The sequence below is a fragment of the Ostreococcus tauri genome (genome assembly GCF_000214015.3).
Source record: "Ostreococcus tauri WGS project CAID00000000 data, contig chromosome 01, whole genome shotgun sequence".
Lineage (NCBI taxonomy): Eukaryota > Viridiplantae > Chlorophyta > Mamiellophyceae > Mamiellales > Bathycoccaceae > Ostreococcus > Ostreococcus tauri.
Genome location: NC_014426.2, coordinates 1,061,176 through 1,076,490, shown reverse-complemented (window position 1 = coordinate 1,076,490; position 15,315 = coordinate 1,061,176). Strand labels below are relative to the sequence as shown.

The following is a 15,315-nucleotide window of genomic DNA, read 5'->3' as shown; positions in this document are numbered from 1 at the left end:
CCAGTGCCGACGACGCGTTCATAGGACGTAGCCAGTAGCCGTCACGCGCGTTCCTCCGACGTCGCCGGCGCCGACGACGCCTCGGGCGGGTGTAAAAAAGAACAAAACATCGATCGATCGCGTGAAAAACGCGGGATTCGTCACTTTTTCGCGCCATGGAGTGATTCATGGTCGAATCGACCGCACAGTACGACACGGACACCCGAGACGCGCAACCGTCGGACGCGCCGACGCGGACGCGACGCCGCGTCGTCGCGTCGATCGCCGTCGCGCGCGTCGATCGCATCGCTCGCGCGCGGGCGACGGGCGGAAAGACGGCGCGACGCGTGATGCTCCAACGCGCGCGCGCGGTTCCCTACCCCGTGGGCGCGCGCGGAGACGCGGAGACTCGACGAAGGGGGAGACATCGCGCGCGCCCGACGTCGCCTCGGCGCATCGACGACGCGCGGGTGGTGACGTCCAGGGCGTTCGCGGCGACGATCGCGCACGCGCCGTACGCGGGAGATGACTACACGATGGAGAGCATCGTACGGCTCAAGCGGCCGCCGCCGAAGACGAGCGTCGAGAGAGCGGCGCCTTTACGGTTACTCACGAGCTATTCGAGCGTCGTCGAGGCGCTGCGAAAGGAGTTAGACACGACGCAGGCGGGAGACGTCGTGAGGTTTAGCGTGTACGTGTTCGAAAGTGGAAAGAGTTCAGACGCCGTCATCGCGGCGATGAGGCGGGCGGTCAAGCGAGGGGTGACGATTAGGTGCGAGATAGACGGGTCGCCGGTGAGCAAGTTTACGAGATGGTGCGAGCAAAGCACGACTCTGACGGATGAGTTACAGGCGCTCCAGTGTGAGCTCGGGAGGGAGCGGTTCTCCTTTAAGCCCGTAAAACAGGCGTCGCACGCCAAGTTCATGATTGTGCAGCGCAAGCGAGGCGGCGGTATGCCCTCCATTATCTTTGGCGGCGTGAACATAGGTGACAGATTTTCGCACTGGCGGGACTTCGCGATTCGGGCAGAGGGTCAAGCCGTCGTAGACGCCTTGAGAGCCACGATGAGGCGATCTTCATCGACCGTCGCGAGCGATACGGCCGATATCGTCTTTGCGAGTAACGTCCCGACGGGATTTTGCCCCATGGCGTGGACGTTTCCGAGATACTTTCGGTTTCCCGGGAGATTTGACATACAACGAGCGATGACGGATTTACTCGAAGACGAGCGCTACACCAGGTACTACGTCGCCATGGCTTACATAGATTCGATGGGGGTCGACTTATTGGCGAGCACACTTCGCCGAGACAACACAACGCTCACGCTCGTCGTGCCAAGAACTCCAAACGTGTATCACGACGCCAATCGCAAGGCGCTCGGGCGACTGATCAAAGCCAACGACGGGAGAGAGGATAATCTGAAAATACTTTTGTTGGACGACATGCTTCACGCCAAGGCGTTCCACGCTGAGAGTGACGACGATTCGATACCGGCGGTGGGTATGATTGGGAGTTGCAACCTGAAGCAGCGCTCTCTCGGGCAGTTTGTTGAACTTAACGCGACGATTCGTCAGCCCGCGCTCACCATGGCGCTGCGGAGGCATCTGCGCGAACTCGCCCACGAAGCTTCGCCACTCAGCGCGGACGATTTGCGGTATCAGGAACCAAAAGCGACGATCGAGGAGTGGCTAGGATGAGCTCGATCGTGATGTTGTAACCGTACCGTACGGTATGTTGTAAACACGTATTATTAGAGGCGCAGAGCGAGAATTCGGACCACCGCGCGCTCAAATATCGACAATCACGAATAACTCCGCGCGATGACCCTCCGCGTCAGTAGATGTCTCGCGCTCTATTATTTTCATAGCGCTGTACGTGATGGCCTTAATCTCCGTCCCTTGACGCGTTTGTCCGTCCACGAACGTCGTCCCACCGACGACGGCGCGAATCGTCCACGCGTCCCGGTTAAACTCGCACACCTGCACTGCGGTGCAGATTAACATCTCGGTGTGAAACGTGAACAACAATTCGTCCAAGAACGCGAATAGAAGTGTGTCCAAGTCGTGTCCGCTCGCTCGTATCTCCCTGTACCTCATCTGTGGCGCCCCGACGCAGTCCTCGAGCGGCGTCATGTAATCGAACATTCCGAGCGCCGCCCACGCGTACGCCTCGGCGAGATCATCCCCCCACGCGTGAATCTGTATGTCCGCCGTGTGATCCTTGTACTCGTACTTCACTCCTCGTCTCGCTCTGATCTCATCTTCGCTCTCCTCGGCGCGCGTCTCCGCCTCGGGACCTCCGTCTTCGCGTTCCGGCGCGTACCGCGTCACGCGCGCGATCGGCTCGAATCCCTCCCTCGCATCCGCCCGCGCCCCTCCGCTCTCGCCCTCGTCTCCACCATCGCGTTCGGACGTCGTCCGCGTCTCCGCTCCATCGCTCCCGTCCCGCCGTCGTCGCTTCGCTCGCGGTTCTCGTTTCGGCAACACCTCGTGCGCGACGCCCTCGAGCTCGGTGGTCGGCATCGCGCCTCGACGCGCGCGCGTCGTCGTCGACCGTCGTCCTCGCGCGCCGCGCGTCGTCGTCGACCGTCGTCCTCGCGCGCCGCGCGTCGTCGTCGACCGTCGCCGTCTCGCGCCGCGCGCGCGGACGTCACTGTGCGCGGTGGCGCGTCGTCGAGCGCGCGCTGGACCATGCTGGACGCGGGCGGGGCGGACGCGGGCGCGCGCGCGCCTCGAATCTCCCTGCGCGCGCTCGACGACGGCGACGCGCGGGAGGTCGAGCGCCTCGGTCGAGCGCTCGTGGGTGATTTAGGATGGTTCGAGCTCGATTGTCGAGGGGCTCGGTGGGGCACGAACGTGCTCGAGCGCGCGTACGAGGCGTCGAAGGCGTTCTTTAATCTGAGCGATGCGACGAAGTCGACGTACGTGCACACGCAGTACGCGAACGAGAGCGGCGGGTACGTGCCGATGTTCGAGGAGTACGCCTATCGCGCCGAGACGGCGGCGAGACTGGAATCGTTCGATGTCGCGAGGGAAATAGAGAGCGCGGAGGCGCGAGAGGGCGTGCGGGTAGAGAGAGGGAGGGAAAAATCGGTGGGCCTAGGACCGGTGGATTGGCCGGTGGAGGTACCGGAGATGCGAACGGCGTTACGGGATTTCCGGCTCGCGTGCGACGAGACGGCAAAAATACTTCTTCGCTCGTTCGCGCTCGCGCTGAAGATGGACGACGAGGATGTATTCCTCAGAGAATTTGGTGATTATGCGCACTGTTTCATGCGAGTGATGCGGTACCCCGCTGAAGAAGCATCAACGTCCACGTCAACAGTTTGCGCTGACGACTCCAAGAGACGCGCCACGAAGCGCCATCGACGAGACGGAAAAGTTGAGATTGTCGGCATTGCCGAGCACACCGATTTTGAATTTTTCACTCTTTTGCATCAAACGTGCGAGGGGTTGGAATTGCGCGCGAGGAAGGACGGCGCGTGGCATTTAGCGGCGGCTTACGGCGAAAAGCATGAGGCGATTTTCACGGTGATCCTTGCGGACGCCTTTGAAATACTCACAAACGGTGTCGTCCGGGCGACGCCGCATCGCGTACGACCATCTAGCGTTAAAGATAGATACTCGCTCGTTCGGTTCAATGGATTGAACCACGACGCGAAGATAGCGCCATTGCCGTGTTTTGGCGAGCCCAAGTTTGCGCCCAGAACGCAGGGCGATCACGTCGGTGAGCAAGTCTCCAGGGCGGCGGATAATTTGGGACAAATGCTGCAGAACGGGACTTTCCCGAAATCAACGCTCACTGAACCGCCGAAGCGTTTCGCACAGATGATTGTCTTGGATGTCGTCAATAGACGAGTGCTATTGGGTAAACATCTGCGGGGTGAGTTCGAGAATCGTTACACCGGTTTCATCGCTTCAGTAAATCACGAAGAGGAACTCACACCAATCGATGTCGCGAGAACGACTGCGCTGTTGGGTGCGGGTCTGAATCCTTTGGCGTGCGATGCACTCACGGGATCTGACCTCGTGGAAGTTGGACGCTTCGTCTTTCGCGGGTGGATAGACAACGCCGTCGCTATCGAGCACGAGTTCGTCGCGGCGTTTCGTCGCGAGAGTGACTTGCGAGAACTCTTCGCCTCAACGGAGCTGACTTCTGACGTCGCGGTAACGTACCACTGGTTTGATTTAGATCAAATTCCATACGATGAAATGCCCGAGGACGATGCGGTGTGGTATCCTTGCTGTCTCGCTCGTTGGGTGGAGGAGGGCGCAGCCGAGGGAATCAAGCCGAGGGAATCAACGCAACTTCACATTGGTCACTTCGAATTCGATCGAGACACCGGCGAAATGACCGGTAGTGAAATTCGTAAAGTGACTTACGTGCAGCCAACTTTCGTGGCTGTTCGTCGCCTGCTCGATCGCAAAAATTAACATTGTAACGGACCGCGCTCGAGCTCTAGGACGCCACTACGCGTCGCGCGCCATCTTCATGACGGCGCTCATCGATCAACAGCGCGCCGCGAGCGCCCAGCGCGGGTATCTGTTGTTCTTCTTGTTCTTCTTCCTGCTCATGACCGCGAACGACTTCACGCCGGCGCGGACGAGAAGGAATCAACGAGCGAGTTCGAGGACGCTGGGGGAGAGCGCTTCGACCGGAGACGACGCGCGCGCGCCGACGAGGAAGGAGGAAGTGAGGGATAAGGTACGATAATGAGTATCACAGTGGATGTTTCGACGCGCGTGAGGGATAGAGTCGCGCGAATCGGTGACGAGAGAGACGAGAGAAGATGATCAACGCCGAGGGCCGTAGGGTGGAGGGCGCCGTCAATAATCGTGGAGTTACCAAGTTGCCGACAGTGAAGATTTTCCGAGACGAACCGTGCAAAAATGCGAGAGAGGGCGCTGACTGACGATGCGTTTGATCGTTCGAACCGAAAAGGTGATCATAGATCTGAGCGAGTCCAACGCGAGGCTCGAGTCGGAGAACAGACGGCTTCGGGCTTCAGCTGTTGGGTTACGCGAGGCGTTGAAGAAACGTGGCGGCGAGGTGGAGGCGAAAGAGATTGATGAGGCGTATAATTTGACGTCGCTCACTGTCTCAGACGCGCGGACGCCGCAGCTACGCGGTAGGGACATCGAAGGGAAACTAGTCGAGGAGGAGGCGGATGGTGTTCGTAAAACAGTCGCAGCTTCGCGTAGACTACTGCGCGAGCGCTTCGGCTCGACGCCGGCGTAGTCCTCACGTCACCACTAGAGCTACTCATTAGGGCTTAGAATTGTATTGGTGCTGTACAACATCTCGCGAATCGTCGCGCCAGTCACGAGTGCGCGAAAGCTCGTTGAGTAACCGACTGAGAGACGCGCATCACACGGCGCCGTTCGCCGTGGTCTCACGATGCTCGCGCGCTTGAACACGAGCGCGACGTCGACGTCGACGACTTTGATCGCGTCTCGACGTCGCTCCGCGACGAAGGCGACGACGACGGAGCGATCGACCGCGAAGCGCTCGTTCGAAGCATACCGGGCGATCGCGCCTCTTGAGCGCTCGAACGTGGGTCCGCGCGCGCGAAGGGCCATCGCGCGAGCGGGGAGGCGGCAACCGCAGGAAGGCGATAGGGTCGGCGATCGCGAGGACCCCGATCTCTACATCGGAACATACAGTACCTTTTGGAGCGATCCCAAGCAGCTCCAGGGCGTGGCCATCTTTTGCGCGTTTTTGCTCTCTTTCTTCTCGCTGGGCAACGTCGGTGCGGCGCTGATTCTCCCCATTCTGTACGGGACGGATCAAGGTCTCGGAGACTTTTGCATTCAGTCGCTGTTGTTCGGATACTATTGCAATTGATTAAAAAGCATGAAACTGTGGAGCAAATAATAGGTAGCGCGCGCGCGTAGTGTAATTCTATGTGTGTTCAATCGTGCATCAAATGAGCGCTCCTCGATGAGCGACTTCATACGGCGTCAATAATGGCATCGCTCAAAAGATGTCCCGCCGAGTGGCGGCGGCAATGTGAGCTGAGGCTAAGCGAAGCTCAGCGCATGCTCTTGACGGACGCACGCCGCTTCGCCTGAATCCCCGCGTTCTCGGCCCCGCGCGCACATTCACCTACACCCTCGATGTGATCAAACAATATCTGAGCGCCCACGCGGCTCTGCGCACAAAAATACATTCGACAGTCAGTCGCTTGTTCGAACGCTCACAAAAAGTGAGTCGCGCTTTCCTCAAGACGTTTGCGCGCACCTTCTTCATCGCCGATTTTCCCGCTAGGGTGTATCTCCCCGGAGTGAGTTTATTCTGTGTGTGTTGAATCATTCGAACGCGCGTCAGTCACCCCTCGATCTCTCTCTTCGTTCTCTTCGCAAGCTTGCTCACGCGTTTGCGCTCGTTTCAAATTCAACTTGAGCTTCTACGTTCTTCGTCTCGCGACGCACCGGCGTGACGTATTTAGGAGTGATATCCGCGAGCGGCGGTCTACTGGGTGTGCATTTCTCTCGCACGGGCGTCGCGAACGGTTTCCTCGCCGTCATCGCCGTCGCGGGATCAACGTTCTCTTTGTCCATCAGGCCGGCGTTTGTAAATTTGATTCGAAGCGCACGTCCCGTGTCTTCGGCGTCATCGCGCGCACGTCTCGGCCGATCGCCGCTCGGCGAGGCGTAGCTCAGGACGACCATTTTCTCGCGGTCGTCCGTGCGAATCGCCGTGAGCATGCGCACCGAAGTGCGGTCGGGTTCGTCGTCGCCGACGTCGACTCGTTCGAACGCGCAAACCGAAAATTCCCGCGCATTTTTGGGCGGGAAATCAGTCAAAATGGCGATTTGAATCGGCACGACCGGTACCTCTCCACACGGAACGCAGATAGATTACAAACTCAAGTACAACGTACAGCGACCACCGCCCATCATCCATACATGTCACGCTCGAGCTGCGCCAAAAGATCGTCCTGATGATCGCGCACCCGGCCGGGTGGAGCTCGGCCGGGATCTCGGTATCCTTCGTAACCAAAAGGTTCCCGAGGCTGTTCTCTGTGTGACATTCCCGTAACGGCGGGGTTCCCGTAGTATTGCGGCTGTTCGCGCTCTTGGTGGTGACTTTCATCGGCATGACGATGATGACGTTCACCTCGGCGACGATCGCGGTCACGCTGACCATCTTTGTGACGATGACGACGATCCGCATGACGATGATCCTCACGATGATGAGCCTCACGATCGCGATGATGACGATCACGATGATGACGATCCTCACGTCGCTGATCGTTACCTTCGCGATCGTCGCGACGATGGCGGATTCGATGTCTACGATTGTCACCGATACCAGTACCTGGCTCCTGTTCGGATTTGCGTTGGGGCCGCGTCTCCTCCGTCGTCTTCAAATCTTCCGTGAGTTCACGGCCCCTTCTCTTCTGAGCTGGATCGACGCGCTTCGCCAGACTCTTCACTAATCTATTATTGCCGAGCATGGCGAGCACCTTGTTGAGATGACCACTTTCCTTGAGCTCCTCTTTCAGTTTCCAGCACGGTTTGGCGTACTTCTCCATCGCCGTCCACAGCTCGAAAGCCGGGGCGAGGATGTGCGTCAGGTTTGCGGAGATGACCTTGAACTCATCGATGGTAATATTACCATTCTTGTCCATATCCATGTCCTCCAGGATTCTCTTCAGCCCCTTCACCTTGACTTTCCTACCCATGCGACCGCTCATGACGACTCTGTCCCCTATGGTGTCACCCGGCGTCGACGCGTGTTCCTTGCCCGCGTTGTACCCATTCGCGCTCCCGGTGTAGCTCAACTCGTTTTTCGCGATATTTTCGAATTCGTCGATCGTCAGTGACCCACTGTCGTCCTGATCGAAGAGTCGCCATGAGAAGTACAGGTGCGCCGACGCGCTTCCGCCGTAGAATTGCGCCAGGCACAAGACGAATTCCAGCGCCCCGATGTCGCCGTCTCCGCTCACGTCGAACAGCGCGAGCATGCGAGGTAAGAACGCGTTCGACGCTCTCAAACCGAACATCGAGGCGAACTCTCGCAGACCGATCGTCCCGCTTCCGTCTTTATCCGCTCGCCAAAAGACTCGCAGCGCATCGTTCACGCTCGACCGCTCGCATCCATACTTCACCAGCTGGTCCGCGAGACGACTGAGCTCACCGCCCTCGGGCGGTGCGTCCTCGACGCTCGCACACGCCCCCATGCGACGACGACGACGACGACGACGTCGATGACGTCGACGACGACGACGACGACGACGGACGTGACACGATCGGACGCCGACGATGTCTCGCGTCAACCTCCGGGGCGGTCGGGCCCGCGCCCCGAGTCGGGGCAGTGTCTAAACCCTAGATTACCTCCGTCTGATGGAAAGGCTCGGCTCTTTCCTATATCACCGTCGCCACCGACCGCCGCGCCCGAGTCGGCCCATCGCCCGAACGCCTCGACGCGTTCGTCCGCCGTGGACGCGCGCCGGTGGCGTTCACGGCGGGCGCGTCGCGGTGATGCCGGCGCGCGCGACGGTGGGCGAGGACGGACGCGTCGCCGCGACGCCGACGGTGTACGGGCTCAATCTCCCCTCGACCACGGGACGGGTGACGACGGGGACCGGGACGGGGGAACGACGACGCGCACCGCCGCCCAAGGCGTTCGGATTCGACGACGACGAGGACGAAGACGAAGACGATGATGACCCGATCAAGGCTCGAGCGCGGGCGAACGCGGAGATCGCGCGTCAACAGGAACACTTGGCGAAGAGACGCGCGCGGGACGCGGAGGACGCGCGCGCGCGCGCGAGCGAGGCGCTGAAGGAAGACGAGAACGCGTTCGAGTACGATGCGGTGTACGATGAGATCGAGGCGTCGAGAGGGAAAGCTGCGCAAGGCGTCAGGGACGAGCGTGTGGAGCGAAAGTCGAGATATATAGAGGACTTGATGGCAAAGGCGGCGGCGAGGAAAAAGGAGAGCGACGCGTCGTACGAGCGACGTTTGCTAAAGGAGAGGTTGAAGGAGGATCATCTGTACGCCGATAAGGATAAATTCGTCACCGCTGCGTACCGAGCGAAGTTACAGGAGGATGCAAAGTGGTTGTCGGTGGAGAAGGCGCGCGACGCGATCGAGGACGAGGAGGATGTGACGAAACGAGGTTCGGGAGCGATGACGGCGTTTTACAGCAACTTGCACAACAATGCAGCCTTCGGTGGAGGTGACGCCGCGAAGCCGAGCACCTCAAAAGGAGAGTCGGCGTCGCAGTCTAAGCTCACGAGTGCGGCGGAGCGAGACCGAGAGATCATCGCGCGCGCTGAGGCGACGGCGGCGGCGATGCCTCCGCCGGCTGTTCCGGAAGGCACGACGCTAGTAGAGCGGCCTCAAGATAAAGCCTCGCTGAAGGACAGGTCTGCGGCGGATACGGAAGAGGCGGCCAAAGGTAGTGCGAGTGCAAAAAGGACGTCTGAGACGGAAATATCAGATGCTCGAGCTCGATATCTCGAGCGGAAGCGCAAAGCCATGGCTGGCGGCGCATAGCGAAACAAACAGACGTTTCAATCGTCGATACCCAGTTTATTAGCATTTTCACAGCGTATCACCCTTCGCTCGCGAAGTCGGAAATGCATTACACGTCATCCATTTCGTTTCGCGACGATTTCGAGCGTCGCGGCGATCTTTTCGAGCCACATTGCCTTTTGATCCTTTTGCAAAGGGAACAAGTGGTGACCTGGAATGTTAACGAGCTCGAACTCGCCCGTCGTGTGCGTCTCCCAGAACGCGCACATCTCTCGCGTGATCATGCGGTCAGACTCGCCGTAGAACATCGTGAGTGGCCACGCGAAATTCTCTTTCCCACTGTGTGCGTAGTCATATTTGTCGAACAAATGGAAATCCGCGCGCATGAGATCGTGATAGACCTCCCACAGAGGGCCGAAAACGAGCTCGTTGACGTCCCATCGTCTGCACTCCTCTTTAAACGCGTCTTCGTCCAGGAGGACGTTCACGTGCCACGGCCTGTCACGATGGGGGATGTCGGGAAATGGAAAAGCACTCAGGAAAACGTGCTCGGGCATTCGCATTCCGCGCGAGCGCATCAGTTGCATGAACTCAAACGCAACCCACGAGCCCACCGAGTGACCGATGATGACAAAAGGACACTCTTGCAATTTCGGCCCGACGACCGGTAAAAGTGGAACGGTTATGTCTGCGATATCAAAAGCGTACGGCTCACTCTTTCTGTTGGCTCGTCCAGGATATTGCACCGCGAGAACCTCACACTCGTTTGACTTGCACCATTCGAGCAAAGCTGAGCTCTGGCGTCGCGGTCCGGTTCCTTCCGACGTGAACATGTCCTCCTGGTTCCCCGCGTTTGGAAAGCACAAGACGCGCATGCGAGGCTTTCTGCCATTGCATGACGTCCTCGAGCGCTCGAGACCCGGGAACCATCTCGTGAACGTCGCTTCGTCACACGTCGCCGGTCTCTCCGCGCCGCCGCTCGCGTACCACGCCCGCGCCTCGTCCTCGTTCCACAACCACACGCACTCCTCCGGCGCCGCGTCGCACCGTGGGAACTGTTCCTCCAGGGCATCGATGAGATCAATCATTCGTAACGTTCGCGCGTCCATGGTCACCCACCGTCGTCCGTTCGCCGGCGTCTGTCGCACGATGCTGAAAAAAAACGCACAAAAAACGGTTTTCCCATTTTCCCGCCCAGTCCAACTCCCCTCGAATCCTTCACTCGTCCCCGCGTCGACGTCCCGCGCGCTCGCGCTCGCGCTCTGTCTCGCATGCGCCCGCACGCGTCGACCGCCAAGGCGCTCAACCGCGGTGCCTTTGTCGTCGTGCTCTCGCCCGCCAAGGCGTTGAACGAGCGCCCCGTGAGCGCTCGGCAACAGGCGATCGTGCGAGAGCTCGTCAGCGTGCCCGAGTTCGACGACCGCGCGCGCGCGACGGCGAGAGCGGCGTCGAAGACGTTGAACGCAGGGAAGATAAAGACCCTGATGGGGGTCTCGGACGCCATCGCGACGCTGAACGCGAAGAGATTTAAAGAGTTTGAGGACGCCGAACGCAAACCGTGCGCGCTGTCCTTTGACGGTCCGGCGTTCAAACACTTGGACGCGGAGACGCTGGACGCGGACCGAGCGGTTTATCTCTCGCAACATCTTCGAGTGCTGAGTGGAATGTATGGGATCCTGAGAGCGTACGACGCGATCGCTCCGTACAGGTTGGAGATGGGCACGCGCTGGGCGCCGAAAGCCGACGCGAAGGACCTGTACGAGTTCTGGGGCGCGGATATCGCCAACTCCATCGCGGACGATGTCGAAGAAATGGCAAGAACGACGCAAACGAAACCGTTCGTCGTGAATTGCGCGTCGCAGGAGTATTGGAAATCGGTCAAGTTGGAGTCCCTGACCGAGCGCGGGATCGACGTGTATACGATGTCCTTTCCGGGCCCCGCTGTTTACGCAAAGCAAGCGCGTGGGGCCATGGTTCGACACTGCGCCGACGCTCTCGTGGGCTCCCCACAAGAGCTCAAAGCGTTTGTGGGCACCGATGGGGCTTGGAGCTACGACGAGGCGGCGTCTTCGGAGTTCAACTTTGTCTTCAAACGAGGCTCCGCGCCCGCGAAAGCCAAGCCTGAGCCGCCGACCAAAGTCAAGCGCGCGCCGCAGATCATGGCCAAGCGCGCGCCGCCGAAGAAGATAAAATCCGAGGAGTAGACAGATCAGATAGCATTGAATAGCAGCAGAGACTAATGTCGAGCGGGCGCGTGCCGACGTTCTCTCGTTCTCTCGTCTCGAAGACACGCTCTCAGCACCATCGTCGCGCCACATCGCGTCACGCGCGCACTCACGCGCGTCAAAATACGGCTCCATACACTCGTCACCTCGCGTAGCTCCCTTTGCGACGTCCGAGCGAGCCCTCTCCGAATCGCCGTCGACGAATAATCTCGAGCACGATGGCGTCCGGTGAGAATGGCGTGCTCGGCGTGTTGTGCTCGCCCAAGTCGCTCAAGGTATTGGGATGCGTCGTGGGCGTCGTGGGATCCCTCGTTGTCTACGGCGTGCTTCAGGAGCGCATCATGACCAGGCCGTACGGCGAGGGAGTTGACGAGGAGTTCTTCAAGTTTAGCGTATTTTTGGTGTTGAACAACAGACTGCTCGCGGTCTGCGCGGCGGCGTGCATCTTGGTCGCCATCAAGGGCAATGTCAGGCCGGTGGCGCCGATACAGTCCTACGCGATGGTCAGCGCGTCGAACGTGGTGGCGACGACGTGCCAATACGAGACGTTGAAGTATGTTTCCTTCCCGGTGCAGACGCTGGGGAAGTGCGCAAAGATGATTCCAGTGATGATTTGGGGTTTCATGATCAATCAGAGGAGGTACGACGCCGGCGATATCGCCGTCGCGGCGTGCATCACCCTTGGATGCACAATTTTTGGACTTTACGGTCAAGTCACGAACAAGAACGCGACCAGTGATTCAAACACGTCCATGTACGGTCTGGGGCTCATGCTCGGCTATCTCGCGTTTGATGGTTTCACATCAACTTTCCAGGATAAGCTGTTCAAGGGGTATCACATGGAGACGTACAATCAAATGGTCTGGGTGAATCTATGCAGCGCGACTTTCTCGTTGTTCTGGCTCGTGAGTGACAGCTCCCTCACCGAGGCATTTGAGTTCATCCAGCGACATCCCTCCGTCATGGGAGACGTCGTAGTTCTGTCCACGGCGGCGATGCTCGGCCAGCTTTGCATTTTGTACACAATTAGAGAGTTCGGGGCGCTTTTGTTCGCCACCATCATGACGACGCGTCAGTTCATCAGCATCCTATTAAGCTGCATTATTTTCATGCACCCACTCACGCTTCCTCAGTGGGGCGGCACGTGCTTAGTTTTTGGAGCTCTGTACTACAACTCCTTCCTGAAGGCTGCTCGGAAGGCTGGCAAAAAGGAAGTGAACGCGTCGAGTGACGGGGCAGAGTCCGAGAAGGAAGGTTTGATTAGGGAAAAGATGGATAGACGCGACGTTTAGAGACTGTAATTCTTCTGAGAGATTTCGAAAATTGAATATTACATACAACAACACCGAGCACAAACGCACTGTATTCCACGCAAGTTGGTATATTCTTCTTCATCTTCCTTCGTATCTAGACGCGCCCAAATGTTTAAAATTCATCATTTGGCAAAACAAACGTACAGTTACCAACAATAAAGCAACTCTTTTCAAAGACGACGGGCACGTTGGGACGCCGTGCACACGTCTACAATTCATAGGATGTCAAGTGATCGAACTGACGTGCGATCAAAGCAAACTTGAGGAAAGCGACTCGTTCGTCTTCCATCATAGCATCAAGATTTTGGGTGCCGTTTAAGAGGTCCGCGAGCTGCGCGGCGCCGAGGACGACGCGCAACACTGGTCCCTCCGGGATATCGACCGGTTGGCCGGTGAGACACCTTTGAGAGGCGACACGGCGCTCTTCTTCGGAGCTTCCCTCCACGAGATGGTCTGAGATATCGGAGAACATCAAACTGTAGATCTTTTTCAGCTCAGGAGTGGAGTAATACTCTCCAGCAGAGTTGCGAAGACGAATAGAGATGATCGTATTCACGCCACCAAACTGCCACTCATTCTCGTAATCGATGGCTTCGACGAATTCAACTTGTGGAGAGTGGCGCTGTGCTTCACGACGCGTGGCAAAAACCCAGGAGCGAATCGTTTCCGCCGCGATGTCGTTTCCACCGGCGTTAACGATAGCTTCATTCAAGGATTCCATCTCATGTAGACCGGCGGCCCAACGAAGGAGCAAGCCCATGTTGCAGAAACCTGGCGGCATGGCGTTGTGAAGGCGCGGCATGAGGGGACCGATATCGTACGAAGTGAGATACGACGCACACGCCTCGGCAATGTCGACGACAGCGCTCGCGGGTTCTTCTTCGAGCTCGGCGTTCATCTTTGCCAACTCCGCGTGCGGCAGAAACACGCCGCTCCCGAACGAGGGACCTCCATAGAACTTGGAGCTCGTCATGAGAACCGGACCCATCTCGTCGAGCCAGCGAGGGATCAAGGATGGCCCATTGCGCATCTGACATGCATCGAGGCAAGAGATGATGCGGTCTCCGAACTCAGCTTTGAGTTTCTCGGCGACATTCGGCGACGGCACGCAGAGACCGGTCTTGCTTCCAGCGACAGTGTGCAGTACCACGACACGGTATGGGTCCTCTCCGAGCGTTTCACGAGCAGCTTGCTCGACCAAATCATCGTAGTTGGTGAGAAGATCGCCTTTCTCGGTGCATCGAGCGACGAGTTCGACAGTCTTCATATCGCACAGCTTATGGATTGCTGGCAGGGACTGACCGTTGGAGACGCGGTTTCCCCCGAGAGGAACGGTGGATGAGAAGAAGCAACCCTCAGCGGCTTGCTTCGTACCGCTTCCAACTTCACCAGCGCAAGCGACGAGACTCACGACGCTACCCTTGACTTCGCTCAGGCCCGCGGCGCGCTTCATAGCACGAGAAGCAAGAATCGCTTGAAGAAGAGGGACCATCTCGGCGTCCGTGCCCGAAGGATGAATGATCATCCTGCCGTTACCGCCACAGAAAAGATTCTCGACGCGTTCTCGAACTTCTTCGCAAAGCTGTTCGTCGGCGCGTTCTTCGAGATCCCAGACTCTGAGAAGCATGTCCCGAGACGCCTGGAGAGCGCCTTCAGTGGGCGAGGAGGAAGTACAAGTACCGCGATGAAGTAACTCACTCGGACGAGCGCGCATGCCAGTGAAGTACTTATTCAGGCGTGCTTCGCCGGTGAACACCGATCTATCATCGCTTCCCTTCTCCATAAGACAGATGAGGCTTTCGTCGATGATTTGTTCTTCAAGAGCGCGAACGAGGCCGGTGAGACGCCTCGCGCGGATTTGCTGCGACGTCATGCCCTCGTTCTTCTTAGTGCGTGTCTCCAAGTGAGGCAAAGGAAAACGAATCTCTGCCACGAAGCCGTTGCCATTCGTCTCCGGCACGAGATTAATGAGACCTTCATCCGCGTTGGCCACGACGGTGGTCACTCGAGCGACGTCGTCCAAGCTGTCCATGCGCGGAGAGCCCATCAAAAACTTGACGGAGTGCTCACCGTTGGGAAGCACGTTGTAAGAGTACACACGGAAGTGTGGGGACTCGAGAAGTAGCTTCTTGAAGAGCTGCCCTTGTTCAGAGCCAAGTTCGGAGACGGCGCACTTGCGGTCGGAATTTTCTTCCCAGCCGTAGGGAGAAATTTCAACCAAGTCGCGGAGTCGCGTGACGCGTAAGCTCTCCTTTCGCATCGTCCCAGATGCGTTGATGTTCGCTCGACGAGAATCGTTCGCCTGCGCCCGAA

The 15,315-nt window shown here is 58.5% G+C and overlaps 12 protein-coding genes across 12 annotated transcripts; 7 read left to right on the top strand and 5 right to left on the bottom strand.

Annotated features, from left to right (window-relative positions):
- Positions 1-515: 515 nt before the first annotated feature.
- OT_ostta01g06580 (Phospholipase D-like domain) lies at positions 516-1,676 on the top strand (the record flags this gene model as incomplete). Its single annotated transcript, XM_003074663.1, has 1 exon — positions 516-1,676. The coding sequence occupies one exon, from the start codon at positions 516-518 to the stop codon at positions 1,674-1,676; it is 1,161 nt and encodes a 386-aa protein (XP_003074711.1).
- A 90-nt stretch (positions 1,677-1,766) lies between these two features.
- On the bottom strand, positions 1,767-2,501 carry OT_ostta01g06570 (Archease; the record flags this gene model as incomplete). The annotated part of the gene is made up of 1 exon (XM_003074662.1): positions 1,767-2,501. The coding sequence occupies one exon, from the start codon at positions 2,499-2,501 to the stop codon at positions 1,767-1,769; it is 735 nt and encodes a 244-aa protein (XP_003074710.1).
- A 168-nt stretch (positions 2,502-2,669) lies between these two features.
- OT_ostta01g06560 (Oxoglutarate/iron-dependent dioxygenase) lies at positions 2,670-4,412 on the top strand (the record flags this gene model as incomplete). Its single annotated transcript, XM_003074661.1, has 1 exon — positions 2,670-4,412. One exon carries the CDS (start codon positions 2,670-2,672, stop codon positions 4,410-4,412), a length of 1,743 nt encoding a protein of 580 aa, XP_003074709.1.
- Positions 4,413-4,470: 58 nt separating this feature from the next.
- On the top strand, positions 4,471-5,217 carry OT_ostta01g06555 (hypothetical protein; the record flags this gene model as incomplete). The annotated part of the gene is made up of 2 exons (XM_022985517.1): positions 4,471-4,683; positions 4,921-5,217. The coding sequence occupies 2 exons, from the start codon at positions 4,471-4,473 to the stop codon at positions 5,215-5,217; spliced, it is 510 nt and encodes a 169-aa protein (XP_022838385.1).
- Positions 5,218-5,376: 159 nt separating this feature from the next.
- Positions 5,377-5,823, top strand: OT_ostta01g06550 (unnamed product; the record flags this gene model as incomplete). Its single annotated transcript, XM_003074658.1, has 1 exon — positions 5,377-5,823. One exon carries the CDS (start codon positions 5,377-5,379, stop codon positions 5,821-5,823), a length of 447 nt encoding a protein of 148 aa, XP_003074706.1.
- Positions 5,824-6,010: 187 nt separating this feature from the next.
- OT_ostta01g06545 (hypothetical protein) lies at positions 6,011-6,686 on the bottom strand (the record flags this gene model as incomplete). Its single annotated transcript, XM_022985516.1, has 3 exons — positions 6,011-6,130; positions 6,220-6,273; positions 6,411-6,686. 3 exons carry the CDS (start codon positions 6,684-6,686, stop codon positions 6,011-6,013), a joined length of 450 nt encoding a protein of 149 aa, XP_022838384.1.
- Positions 6,687-6,877: 191 nt separating this feature from the next.
- Positions 6,878-8,164, bottom strand: OT_ostta01g06540 (EF-Hand 1, calcium-binding site; the record flags this gene model as incomplete). Its single annotated transcript, XM_003074656.2, has 1 exon — positions 6,878-8,164. The coding sequence occupies one exon, from the start codon at positions 8,162-8,164 to the stop codon at positions 6,878-6,880; it is 1,287 nt and encodes a 428-aa protein (XP_003074704.2).
- Positions 8,165-8,465: 301 nt separating this feature from the next.
- OT_ostta01g06530 (Domain of unknown function DUF2040) lies at positions 8,466-9,485 on the top strand (the record flags this gene model as incomplete). The annotated part of the gene is made up of 1 exon (XM_003074655.1): positions 8,466-9,485. The coding sequence occupies one exon, from the start codon at positions 8,466-8,468 to the stop codon at positions 9,483-9,485; it is 1,020 nt and encodes a 339-aa protein (XP_003074703.1).
- A 95-nt stretch (positions 9,486-9,580) lies between these two features.
- Positions 9,581-10,573, bottom strand: OT_ostta01g06520 (Thioesterase; the record flags this gene model as incomplete). Its single annotated transcript, XM_003074654.1, has 1 exon — positions 9,581-10,573. One exon carries the CDS (start codon positions 10,571-10,573, stop codon positions 9,581-9,583), a length of 993 nt encoding a protein of 330 aa, XP_003074702.1.
- A 162-nt stretch (positions 10,574-10,735) lies between these two features.
- On the top strand, positions 10,736-11,668 carry OT_ostta01g06510 (Uncharacterised protein family UPF0246; the record flags this gene model as incomplete). The annotated part of the gene is made up of 1 exon (XM_003074653.1): positions 10,736-11,668. One exon carries the CDS (start codon positions 10,736-10,738, stop codon positions 11,666-11,668), a length of 933 nt encoding a protein of 310 aa, XP_003074701.1.
- Positions 11,669-11,907: 239 nt separating this feature from the next.
- On the top strand, positions 11,908-12,981 carry OT_ostta01g06500 (UAA transporter; the record flags this gene model as incomplete). Its single annotated transcript, XM_003074652.1, has 1 exon — positions 11,908-12,981. One exon carries the CDS (start codon positions 11,908-11,910, stop codon positions 12,979-12,981), a length of 1,074 nt encoding a protein of 357 aa, XP_003074700.1.
- Positions 12,982-13,210: 229 nt separating this feature from the next.
- OT_ostta01g06490 (unnamed product) lies at positions 13,211-15,262 on the bottom strand (the record flags this gene model as incomplete). The annotated part of the gene is made up of 1 exon (XM_003074651.1): positions 13,211-15,262. One exon carries the CDS (start codon positions 15,260-15,262, stop codon positions 13,211-13,213), a length of 2,052 nt encoding a protein of 683 aa, XP_003074699.1.
- Positions 15,263-15,315: the final 53 nt, after the last annotated feature.